The 13392-nt window shown below is 40.5% G+C and overlaps 1 protein-coding gene across 3 annotated transcripts in view; it reads right to left on the reverse strand.

Annotated features, from left to right (window-relative positions):
- Positions 1 to 13392, reverse strand: part of DMD (dystrophin) — a 1885017-nt gene that overhangs the window by 631399 nt on the left and 1240226 nt on the right. For all 3 annotated transcript variants that reach the window (XM_060234097.1, XM_060234096.1, XM_060234099.1), the window contains one exon: positions 1609 to 1773. In XM_060234097.1, coding sequence (XP_060090080.1) covers positions 1609 to 1773 — 165 coding nt within the window. The remainder of the gene's footprint in view (positions 1 to 1608; positions 1774 to 13392) is intronic.

A 13392-nucleotide genomic window follows, 5' to 3' on the forward strand; every position in this document is an offset into this window, starting at 1 on the left:
CGATGAAATTGCTGAGCAGACAGGTTAAAACGGATAAAAGGAAGTACTTCTTCACCCAAAGGGTGATTAACATGTGGAATTCACTGCCACAAGAGGTGGCGGCGGCCACAAGCATGGCCACCTTCAAAAGGGGTTTAGATAAAAATATGGAGCAGAGGTCCATCAGTGGCTATTAGCCACAGTGTGTGTGTGTATACATTTTTTTTTGGCCACTGTGTGACACAGAGTGTTGAACTGGATGGGCCATTGGCCTGATCCAACATGGCTTCTCTTACGTTCTTATGACAAACGGCTATAATTAGGGTAGTCAGAGAGAAGCTATGCTAACTTTATGCTTGTGCCATGTTAGCATGCTTTGTTATGTCATGTTACACCATGATGGACAGTTACATATACAATGCTTTGGGCTGAGAAATTTGTTCCCAGAGAATTCTGTGTTGGTGTTGGACCTACCTCTAGTATGGTACATTTCAAATATCTTCATCAACAGCCCAATGGAAAAAAAAATTCAAGGCCTAAGTCAACACCCACACATCATATTCTGACAAATGTCTTATCTCAATCAATTTAACAAATGAACCCTTGCAACTTCATAGCATTGTTACAAGTATCATGCTTCCACAGCTTTTCCAGCATTGCCAGTATGATCTACTGAACTCTTGCTTTTCTCTGCTGCTACAGACAAAGTTACCCATCTTGATCTAGCTTCTAGAACAGTAATTTTTTGCTGCCAGAACTTCTGAGGACAAACTGAAGTAATTTACGATTCACATATCTATTCTGAACAGGCTTGGACTGTTAAAATTTATTGATAGAATAGATATTGTGTTTTTCTTTTTCATAACTACATTTTAGTTTGTTTTCACCTGTGTATTCAGTTGACCAGTTAAAAAGACTGTACTGTACATATTACTGTGCCCTGCATTTAGAAGTCAAATTGTATTTTTCCCTTGAATTTGAAGGCAGACCAAATGGTGAGATTAAAAAGCCTTTACAAATATACATCTTTAAAGTTTCTGGCTGTGGTTAGATTTTCATGATATTTAGTTTGAAATATTCTTTGTTTGGCATCCTCAAATTAGCATGGGGAATACATGAACAGTAGTTCCAACAGGAGTTCCCAAATAGCAATGCTAAGAGAAATTCTCTTAATTCCATTTTATGCAATTTCTCCCTGAAACCCAACCCTCTGCTTCTTTTCCTCTTTTTTTAGGAATTTAGACTCTGTTTCAAATCAATTTTAAACAAAAGAGAAATTCAAAGGGAGGAGAAGTAGGGAGGGAGGGAGGTTTTGCAAAATTTAAGAATTTCACTCAGTAGATCCTCAGTGGCTTTCAAACCTGCCTATCCTCCTCCTAAAGCATCACTCTATGGTAAGCAACATAAGAAAAGTGTGAGGGCTGAAATTACAAAAGGGTGCACTAATTTCTCTACAATGTGAAACCTCACTTTTAAAAAAGAAGAGGAAACAATGGCTATATCTAAAAAAAGTTTTAAAAAAATGAAATAAATCTTCCTTTTATAACACTATTCCCACAGAAACATCACATTATCTGATCTATTGTACATATTAATGGCAACATTAAAATAATTTTTGAAAATAATTACCTTAATATCAAAAGCTCCAGGTTGGTCCACTTTATTGTAAAGTTCCAATTGATCTTTGATAGGGGAAAGCCACAGTCTTAGTTGGTTTAATTGTTGTTCAAACTGGACCAAGTTATTTAGCAGATGTTCTATTTCTTTCTGTTTCTCAGGCAGCTCTTTGGATACCTTAAAATATCAGAAATGTATTCTATAAGATACAGTTCATATTAAATAATTAAGACAATGCTGTAATTCTGGCAGACAGCAACATGCTAACATGTTTGCTGTACAGAAGACTTAATAAATATTTTAAACGATAAATCAGGACAATGGTTATCTCAAAATCTGAGATAAAGTAGCCAAAGAGAATGTTAGGCACACTTGAATTCAATTAAAATTGATATGGTTTGTAAAAATTACAATGCTAAGCAAACTTATACTCTTCTAAGCCCACAGAAAAACACTTTGAAATGCCATCCACATCGTTAAATCATTCATTTTGCCCAAGTTTATCTTTCTGTTCTTGAACTATTCCACTGGGAATATCTAACAAACATATTTTTAAATGGGGAAAAAAACACTCTTGGACTTTCTCTGGTTGCACAAGAAATATAGAATTGGATACTATACGTTATATAGACATACAAAGTGAGGTGCCATAGGCTCTCCCAACTTACAGCAATACTATATTGCTATTCAATTGTCTAATATTGTGAAAATATTACTTCTAGATTCAAATACTGTCAGCGTACTCTCATCCCTTGAACATCAGTGAAATACTGTGGAAGAAGCCATTAGAATGTCACAACAAACACATAAGAACACTTTCTTAACATCTGTACTAGGGTGTTGGTACAGGAAAAGGTCTAAGCTTCTCCCTCCAATCTCTCAACTCCACACTTTTAAAAACCAAGTGTGGTTTTAACCTGGATTTCTAAATACGGTGTATAACTCATGGAAAACAGCTAAAATCAAGATTCTTCAAGATATCACATCTAAACAGAAACTTCTGACAAAAACTGAGTTAGACAACAGTATATATAATAAATTATCAGTATGTCTATGTGTGTTTGTTATTCTATATATATATAATTATTATACTACCCCATCAACGTATACAGCATATACAAAGTTTCTTACAAATTACAAAAATCCACAAGAGCTGCCATAGGCTTTCCCAACTTACAACAATATAATATTGTCCATAGTGTGGACGGATCGCCGGTCAGTTCTCCATTTCAGATATCTCCTTTATATAGGGTCCAGTTATTATTTTATCTCCACAAGATTAATGAGGAAGTCAACAGAGTGCCTGTGTTGCTTTTATCTCCACTTGGTAAATCTTCATTGATTGCCTGTGGTGCTGCTTCTTACCATCAGTGTGGAGTATAACATTTCACAAGAGTTCGCAAATACATTTACATGACACTGAAATAGTAGCCAAGTTCATTTTTCCGGCCACCATTGTACACCAAAGGATTTTGTACCCATAGTTTTAATTGATAGCGATGGTTCTAAATTTTAACTGTGCTTTTTGTATTTTATGGGTAATTTGTATTCTGTATACTTGGTAATCCTTTTATTCTGTATAACTCATTGCTTTTATGCCAATAAAGGTTGCTGCTGCTGCTGATGATGATTTACATTACTTGAAACACTGCTGCTCTTCCTCTGTTGAGTTAAACTTTGTCACGCTCCTACTAACTACTTTGGCAAAAAGCATGTGGTAAGTCCTTTTCTAAGGAAACCTGGAAAAATATTTGGCACTCCTCTACACTTAATTCAAATGTTACAGAAATGAAACTAAAAACATTTAAACAACTTTTCTTTTGATATCTTATTCCTAGTAAATTGGCTCATGTAAATGCTTCTTTCAGCCTGATTTGCTGGAAAACATGTGGTGGCATGAGGCGACTATTTACATTGTTGGCTTTATTGCCCTATCATCAGTCAATTTTTTTATCATTGCTGTTTAACCAAATCAAATTGATTACTAATATAGAAATTTGTCCAACTCCAGAAAATCTTTTTTAAAATGTGTGGCCATCAAAACATTTTTCTGCAATGAATGAACTGTTCTCCTTCCTTCTCTATACTACCAAAACAGTCATCACTGAAACCTGGAAAAATGCCTCAACTCTCAATATATCTTTTTGGCATAAGAAATTACGGAACCTTTTTACAATGGCAAAACTCAATGATAATATTAAGTGACTTGAAAAACCTAGTTTAACCTCAAACTTTGGTTCAATATGGTTTCCCATTCTAGATTATTTGATATCCCAGCAAGAAATCCCTAAGCACATAGAGGATCTCTGTCTGTGGTAAACTCTTATCTATAAAATAATAAAACCCCTTTCACCTTGGCAAAACTGAGCAACCTGATTGGTTGGGACTGAGTAGGACTGTGGTGCATCAACTTTTGGCCCATCAAACTATCAATCAATATTACCAGCATGCCATTGGTTGAGTCCACTCCTCTCTCCTGCGTAAGTGGCTGTTGCTAGCCACTGATTCTGTCAGTAAAAGCAAAGCTGATTCTGTCAGTAAAAGACAACCAACTTTAGTTCTGGCAGTTACTGGCTCTCCCTGCTCTCCCATTGGCTGAGCTGCCTGTCACACTGATTCACAGAGGAGAGAAAGAAACTCATCTCTCAATTGGCTAAGGAAGGAAGAAAACAGCCAGAGAAAGGTTTCCCTTGATTGGCTGAGGACTCCTCCCTATCCTCCACTGGAAAGCGGGGAAAATGGCATCCTATGGTAATAGACCAGATACAGAGAGAGAGAGAGATGGAGAGAAAGAGACACAACAATGTTAACAGAGACAGGCTATTAGTCTGAAAGGTATCACTAAAGGCCTCTGAGGCAGAACTCACTGGGGCCAGTCCTAAATATGGCTGCCACTTCCAGGTTGGTGGGAAATTCCTGGAGATTCTGTGGTGGAGTTTGAGGAGGGCATAGGAGTTAGGGCTTCAGAGCGGGGTTTGCCAAACCCACATTCTTGCTGTGGAAGCTGACTGGGTGATTTTGGACCAGTCACAGATTTACAGCCTAACCTGCCTCACAGGATTGTTGCCAGGGCTCTTTTTCTAGCAGGAGCTTCTCTGCATATTAGGCCATGCCCTCTGATGTAGCCAATCCTCCTGAATCTTACAGTAGGCCCTGTACGAAGAGCCCTCTAAGCCAGGGATGTCAAACTTATTTGTTATGAGGGCTGGATCTGACATAAATGAGACCTCATTGGGCCGGGCAATGTCAGGCCAGGCCATGTATGTACCTATTTAAGATTAGGTAGCAGAGATATAAACTTTATAAAGGAAACAGACAAACACAATTATTTTCTTTTAAAAACCCCTGAAAACATGCTTAAAGTATTAGCATGTGTTGCTCTTAAAAGTGCTTTTTTTCATCTCTCCCATGATATTCAGGGAACTGGGCAAAGGAAGCTCTGGCTCTTTCCTTCCTTCCCCAGGGGACAATGAGGGGGGGGGGAGCCTCAGCCAATAGAAGGAAAAAAGACTTGACTTAGTAGCTGTGCTGTGCAATTGAGAGAGCCTGGCAAAGCAAGCTATCTCTCCTCCCCCTTCCTCCCCAAGGGAGGAGAAAACAGAGTTTTTGCTCTGTAGTTCCTGTGCAACTGAGCAAGCCTGGCAAAGCAAGCTGTGATGCAGAAGGAAGCAAGAGAGAGGTAGAAGGAAGCAAATGACAGCCAGTTGCTCAGGGGCCTGATACGAACCTCCAGGGGCCTGGTTTGGCCCCCGGGTTGCATGTTTGACACCCCTGCTCTAAGCTCTTGGAGGATTGGCTACATCAGAGGTGTGTGGCCTAATATGCAGAGGAGCTCCTGCTAGAAAAAGAGCCCTGGTTGTTGTGCAGATTAAAGGGAGGAGAGGAGAATGATGTAAACTGCTTTGCCACTCCATTGTGGAGAAAGACTGTCCTTTTCCTATGTAGAGGTTGCAGGGATGGGGAATGTAATGGAAAGCTGAATTCACAGGGTCAGATAAAGGGGAGGAGATAGGGCTGCCAGCACCAGGTTTGGAAATTTCTGAAGATTTAAGGTGTGGTGCCTGAAGAGGGTGGGGTTTGAGGAGGAGTGGGACCTCAGACAGGTACAATGTAATTTCCTCCAGAGGACCCACTTTTGCCAATCTCCAGGTGAGGGCTGGAGATCACTCAGAATTACAACTGCTCTCCTGATGGCAGAGATCAGCTCAAGGTGGAAGGAGTGAATGCCTTCACTTGGGTGGGTGGGAAGACAGCAAGGGTGGGGGGCATTCACCCAGAGCCTCTTTCTAGAGCTTGTATTTTCCTCCACAATGGGCCTTATTCCTGGTTACTATATAATTTCCTCTTGGTATATGAGAGTAATATTGTGAATCTTAGGTTATTTGGTATTGATTTGTTTTATATATTCTGTACCTATCAAATCTTTGTATCTAAAAGATATACTGTGCTACAGGGCTTTTTTGTAGCAGGAACTCCTTTGCATATTAGGACACACACCCCTGATGTAGCTATCCTCCAAGAGCTTACAGGGCTTTTATTAGAGGACCTACTGTAAGCTCTTGGAGGATTGGCTACATCAGGAGTGTTTGACCTAATATGCAAAGGAGTGCTACAAAAAAAGATCTACTATGCTATATGCCTCTATAATGTATATCTGTTGTAATCATGAAAAGTAATAAAATATTAATTTACAGAAAGGCACCATCAAGCTCTTAAATTCTATTATTTAAATTGGACATATTGATGGGTAAAATACATTTTCTATGGTATTTGTCAACAAAATGTACATACTAAAAATAAATTCTGGCCACAATAGGTGTTGTGGAGAAAATGGGAAATTGATATTCAGATCAACTGCAATATACACAAGAGAACGTTATGGCTTTAATCTCTCCAGGCCAATTTCTTGAAAGTCATACTGGTCTAAGTGATTACCAGGCACTATTTGCACTAAGAACAATGCTAGAAAGAGGCCTGATATTGATGTTCTTAACCATTCTCTTGTGGATACATACCTTAACACAGGTGTGTCAAACATACAGCCTGTGGGACAGAACTGGCTAAGCAGGGCTTGCATACAGCCTGTGAGCAACTGGTTCTCTCCTGCTTCCTTCTCCAGGGCTGCTGGTGCACTGCTGTGTACTGTCCCCCTATCACCTATCAGTCATGTGGGAGAGATTCAAAGCCAAGCCTCCCTTCACTCCATTGAGTGTGGTCCCTCCCCACCTCTTCCTCTGGAGATGAAGAGAGGGGGAAGGAGAGAGCCAAAGAGAGCAACCGCACATGAGAGAGAATAAAGTTGAAGTCCCATTTTGGCACCTTTGAGACCGATAAACTTTTATTCATGGTATAAGCTTTTGTGTGCTCTTTTTCACAGCTTCAATAAGCCAATCTCATTTTCAATTGAATTAACTGCTGCTTTCAACTGTCTGCATCAGCTCCCTTTGGTTGCTCATAGGGAAAGATGGATATCTAAGGGTTTCTTTACCTCCTTTTTTCTTTCCATTTTTAACCCCCCCCCCCCATCCTTCTTGATGCATTTTGCAAAAAAAAAAAAAAGGGAGGGGAGAGAGCTCCAAATCAAGTTTTCAGTGGTGGTCTTTATAGTGGCTGGGTACAGAGAGAAGAGGTAGGTGAATGTCCAGATAATCAATAAACCTACCCTTATATATTTGCTCTGTAATCCTTGTCAGAAAGGTGAAAGGTACAAGTGTCTGGTTCTTCTTCCCTTGCCCGTCCACCTCTCTTTCCCCTCTGCTGCATTTCTGAGTGTGTATGTTTGCCTGAAAGCCACCACCCTGGGCTGTGGCCCCCATCTGCCCTCTCTCCCCTGTGGGCTTTGGGAACACATGGAAAAATAAACTGGTGAGGTTGAATAAATTACTCCCCTGAGCCATAGTCCCTATCTGCACACTCTCCCTTGTTGTGGGTTTTGGGAATGCATGGAAAAATAAACTGGTGAGGTTTAATGGCTCTTCAGCAATGCAATTACACCATTCACTTTGCACCCACTGAACTCTGTGCAACTGGAATAATATTTTGAAGAGGTCATGGTTGGGGGGCTACAGGGTGTGTGTCTTGATTGGGGAGAGGGAGAAGCTTTTTCCCCAGGAGACTGCATTGCCTACAGAAAGAAAATGTTGATTCTCCTCATCAAAGGCAAACCTTTGCCGGCAAAGTTGCAACTGCACAGAGGCATTTTGGAAGAGTTTTAATTGCTTTTGCATTGCAAGCCACAATATTTGTTTTTTTTTGGGGGGGGGGGGAGTAGGAACAAGCTGGAGGAAAGAGGCTTACTTTCCTCCCTGCCCCCCACAACCCACCACCAAAGCAGCCAGAGTGTGGAAGGCTACAATTTTGGAAGAGAAGGTGGTAACTGTAGAGAGGTGGTGGTGATAGAGAAGAAAACTATTTATTATTGGAAGCATCACTTCAACAATTGTTTCCCCCCCTTAAGTCTTCCCCCCACACCTATGTAGGGATGTTCTCTTGCTCAACATCTATTAGTTTCTTAATGTAAATCCTACAAATGGCTTTGCTTCTTTTCCAGAAATTGGGGGAGAGGGTAAATAAACACTTTATAGCCATTCTCCCACTTTTGATGCTCATATGTGAAAAATGCAAAGGCAATTTTTAAATGGACGTTTCAAGTTTTGGATGGGTGAAAGACAAGAAAGGCTGTTTTAAACATGCTTGTGCTAGGTTTCTGTAAATGGAAATCAGGTAGATATGCATTTGGCTGAGTGCAACAAAATTCTCTCCTGCTTCCTGCTTGGAGGGCTGCTGCTGCCTCCTGTCTCTTACCAATGCTGGTATCTCCACATCTACTACCCCTCTGCATATCACATCTAATCCAATGCAGTCTGCTATTGTCATTCACATGCTATTGCTATTCAGCATTTGAAATCTCCTGTATAAAGTTTATATCATTGGTACCTCTTGTTGCATTTTATGGCCCAATAAAGTGATATTAACATCAGATCTGGCCTCACAACTAAGTTATTTATTTATTTATCAGATTTATATCCCGCCCTCCCCTGGCAGGCTCAGGGTGGCTAATAACAGTTTAAAAACATTAGCAAACCTATTAAAATTAGATCTATAAAAACATTTCCATATATATAAAAAATCTGAGATGGCAAGCTTTTGTTTTCCATTATATTAATTCAGTGAGATTGTCGATGCTGAAGGTAATAGTCACCTCCCCCTAACCATTAAAGGCGAGTTTGAAAAGTGCAGTCTTACAGGCCCTGCAGAACTGTGGCAGGTCCCATAGGGCCGTGATGTTTTCGGGAAGGGCATTCCACAAAGTGGGGGCTGTTACTGAGAACGCTCTGGCTCTAGTGCTGGTCAATCAAGCTTCTTTCAGTCCAGGGATCTTAAGGAGATTTTGAGACCCTGAACATAGTGCTCTCTGGGGTACGTATGGGGATGAATTCAACACTGCTGCCCTAACACATCCAAAGCCCTTATTGAGTCCTCAGTTTGTTTGGTCAGTCTAAAAATATGGTTGGAAGTGGAAACATTTGCAGTTCCACAAATAGGTTCCCAACACAGTGAAGAACCAACCAAACCTCACTTTTTAAATGAATTGCTTAGCAAAACTGCTTATCAGCTGCACAAGAAATATCTGTGTCAGCTTCATTCTGTTGGCTGCATTATATTAAAATGTTTCAAACTCAGTGGATTATGTAATTTGACAGACAGCAATTCTATTCTACTCCAATCTCAATTCACATACTACTAGTACCTTCAGAAGCTGAATATGGTGATAGATGTAATATGCTAAGAATTCTTCAAGTTTTCTGGCCTTTTTAAATGTAAATGCAATAAGGAATGGTTATTCGTATCATACAGTTTTATCCAATAACAGATGACAGCTGAGCTTTCTGCCACATAAGAAGTATAATTCCCCTGGCTTTTAGATAGAAGAAGAGGCTTCAAATTGAGTGGAGTAATTGTATTCAGCCCACAATCACAAAGAAGTTATCATATACATCTTTCCTCTCAGATATACTAGCAGATTTGGTCAGGGTACAAAAAATACAGAAAATAATTGGTAAGATGTATCCTATATGTACAAAACTTCTCCATGTATGATAGATATTCTGCTACACCACAACCTTAGTCAGACTGCAGGTACCATTTCATGTGAAGCAGTACATTGCAAGGACTGCATATTCCAAGTGTATTGGGACATAATGTCTGAAAAGCCTTTTGCGGTATGAATACAGACTGTAAGAACAAATATGATGGATTTAAAATGATGAGAGTCAATATTACTATTTTGGCACATGCATATCTGTATGTGCCAAAAGAGTAATATTGACTCACATCTTAACTTCAGTTAAAAGATCATCTAAAACCCCATATACTCATAAAATCTTTCATACTTCATACAGATATGCATACTGCTTTTCTGGGGGTTTTCTTTGCAAAACACTGTAAGACCATCTAATACGAACTGAATATATGTCTCTCCAATGCTACTCCCATAATTAACAACTCATTTTAAAAACATAAGAACATAAGAGAAGCCATGTTGGATCAGGCCAATGGCCCATCCAGTCCAACACTCTGTGTTACACAGTGGACAATATACACACACACACACACACACTGTGGCTAATAGACACTGATGGACCTCTGCTCCATATTTTTATCTAACCCCCTCTTGAAGCTGGCTATGCTTGTAGCTGCCACCACCTCCTGTGGCAGTGAATTCCACATATTAATCACCCTTTGGGTGAAGAAGTACTTCCTTCTATCTGTTTTAACCTTTCTGCTCAGCAATTTCATCGAATGCCCACGAGTTCTTGTATTGTGAGAAAGGGAGAAAAGTACTTCTTTCTCTACTTTCTCCATCCCATGCATAATCTTGTAAACCTCTATCATGTCACCCCGCAGTCGACGTTTCTCCAAGCTAAAGAGCCCCAAGAGTTTTAACTTTTCTTCATAGGGAAAGTGTTCCAAACCCTTAATCATTCTAGTTGCCCCTTTCTGCACTTTTTCCAGTGCTATAATATCCTTTTTGAGGTGCAGTGACCAGAATTGTACACAGTATTCCAAATGAGACCGCGCCATCGATTTATACAGGGGCATTATGATACTGGCCTAAATTCCCTTCCTAATAATTCCCAGCATCGTGTTGGCCTTTTTTATTGCAATTCCACACTGTTTTGACATTTTCAGTGAGTTATCTACCATGACTCCAAGATTTCTCTCTTGGTCAGTCTCTGCCAGTTCACACCCCATCAACTTGTATTCATAGCTGGGATTCTTGGCCCCAATGTGCATTACTTTGCACTTGGCCACATTAAACCTCATCTGCCAATCACCCAGCCTCAAGAGATCCCTTTGGAGTGCCTAACAATCCACCCTGAACAATTTAGTGTCATCTGCAAACTTGGCCACTTCACTGCTTACTCCCAACTCCAAATCATTTATGAACAAGTTAAAGAGCATGGGACCCAGTACTGAGCCCTGCAGCACCCCACTGCTTACCGTCCTCCACTGCAAAGACTGCCCATTTATACTCACTCTCTGCTTCCTATTAATTAGCCAGTTTTTGATCCACAAGAGGACCTGTCCTTTTACTCCATTACTTTCAAGCTTATTAAGGAGCCTTTGATGAGGAACTTTATGAAAAGCTTTCTGGAAGTCAAGGTAAACATCTGTTGGGTCTCCTTTGTGCACATGCTTGTTCACCCCCTCAAAGAAATGTAACAGGTTAGTGAGGCAAGATCTTCCCTTTCAGAACCCATGCTGAGTCTTCCTCAATAACTCATGTTCATCAATGTGCCTACTCATTCTGCCCTTGATAATGGTTTTTACCAACTTTCCCGGTATTGAAGTCAGAATGACTGGCCTGTAATTTCCCAGATCTCCTCTGGGACCCTTTTTAAAGATGGGGGTGACATTTGCTACCTTCCAGTCCTCAGGAACGGAGGCAGATTTCAATGAAAGATTACATATTTTTGTCAGAAGAGCCACAAGTTCAACTTTGAATTCTTTCAGAACTCTTGTATGTATGCCATCCGGACCCGGTGACTTATTAGTTTTTAATTCGTCTATCAGTTGTAGGACCTCATCTCTTGTCACCTCAATCTGACTCAGGTCTTTCAACACCCCTTCCAAAATAAGTGGTTCTGGGGCGTGCAAAAAGTTCTCATCTTCCACAGTGAAGACGGAGGCAAAAAATTCATTCAGCTTCTCAGCCATTTCCCTATCCTCCTTCAGTACTCCTTTTACCCCTTGGTCATCCAAGGGCCTTACTGCCTCCCTGGCTGGTTTCCTGCTTCTAATATACTTGAAGAAATTTTTATTGTTGGTCTTTATATTTTTTTTTCAATATGCTCCTCATAGTCCCTTTTTGCCTGCCTGATCACAGTCTTGCATTTGATTTGCCACAGCCTGTGTTCCTTTTTATTAATCTCACTTGGACTGGTTTTCCACCGCTCAAAGGAGTCCTTCTTACCTTTTACATTACTTTGTTTGTTAACCATGCAGGCCTTTTCTTATAACTGTTTGTGCCTTTCCTAACTTGTGGTATATATATTTATCTGAGCTTCTAGAATTGTAGTTTTAAATAGCCTCCAAGCTTCCCCATGGGTTTTGACTGTATTTACCTTTCCTTTCAGTTTCCTCTTCACATGCCTCCTCATCTCAAAGAATTTACCCCTTTTAAAGTTAAACGTGGTTGTGCTGGTCTTTTGGGGCAACTCCCTATTTATACAAATGGTGAAATCAATAACGTTATGGTCACTGCTCCCAAGCGGTGCAATCACTTTTACATCTCTCACCAAGTCTTGGGCATTACTTAGGACCAAATCCAGGATCGCCCCACCCCTGGTAGGTTCTGCCATCATCTGCTCCATAGCACAGTCATTGAGAGCATCTATAAACTCAATCTCTTTCTCTCGACCTGAACACATATTGACCCAATCAATCTACGGTTAGTTAAAATCACCTATTACAACACAGTTTTTACGTTTAGCCGCTATCTTTAAGCCTTCCATCATATTATAATCATCCTCTAACTTTTGATTTGGTGGGCGATAACAAACTCCCATAGTTAAATTTCCTTTTGGGCCCTCTATTTCGACCCAAAGCATTTCTAGAAGGGAATCTAAATCTCTGACCTCAGTCGTACTGGACTGTATACCCTCTCTGACATAAAGAGCCACCCCACCTCCAACCCTTCCCTCCATATCCTTCCGATATAACTTATATCCAGGAATCACCGTGTCCCACTGATTCTCCTCATTCCACCAAGTTTCTGAAATTCCCACAATGTCTATGTTTTCTCCCAACACTAAATATTCCAACTCACCAATTTTACTTTGAACACTTCTAGCATTTGTATACACACATCTATAATTTCCCAGGCAAGCTAGGCCTGCAACCTTCCTCCTGCCGCCTCAAGACTTTGGCAGACTCTCCATACTGTTTGTCACCATCTCAGTGGACAACTCTGATCCATTACCCGGTAGAAAAGTAACAGCTAACCCTTCATCTCCTCCCGAACCAGAGACATTTCATCTCCTGTCAGCTTTCCCCCAAGATTTAGTTTAAAAACTACTCTGCCACCTTTTTGATTTTAAGCGCCAGCAGCCTGGTTCCATCTGGGGACAAGTGGAGACCGTCTCTTTTGTACAGCTCCCACTCGTTCCAGAAAGTATCCCAGTGCCTAACAAACTTAAACCCTTCCTCCCTACACCATCATCTCATCCACACATTGAGACTTCTAATTTGTGCCTGTCTCTCCTGCCCTGCATGTGGAACAGGTTGCACTTC

This window comes from Heteronotia binoei, chromosome 3, assembly GCF_032191835.1.
Source record: "Heteronotia binoei isolate CCM8104 ecotype False Entrance Well chromosome 3, APGP_CSIRO_Hbin_v1, whole genome shotgun sequence".
Lineage (NCBI taxonomy): Eukaryota > Metazoa > Chordata > Lepidosauria > Squamata > Gekkonidae > Heteronotia > Heteronotia binoei.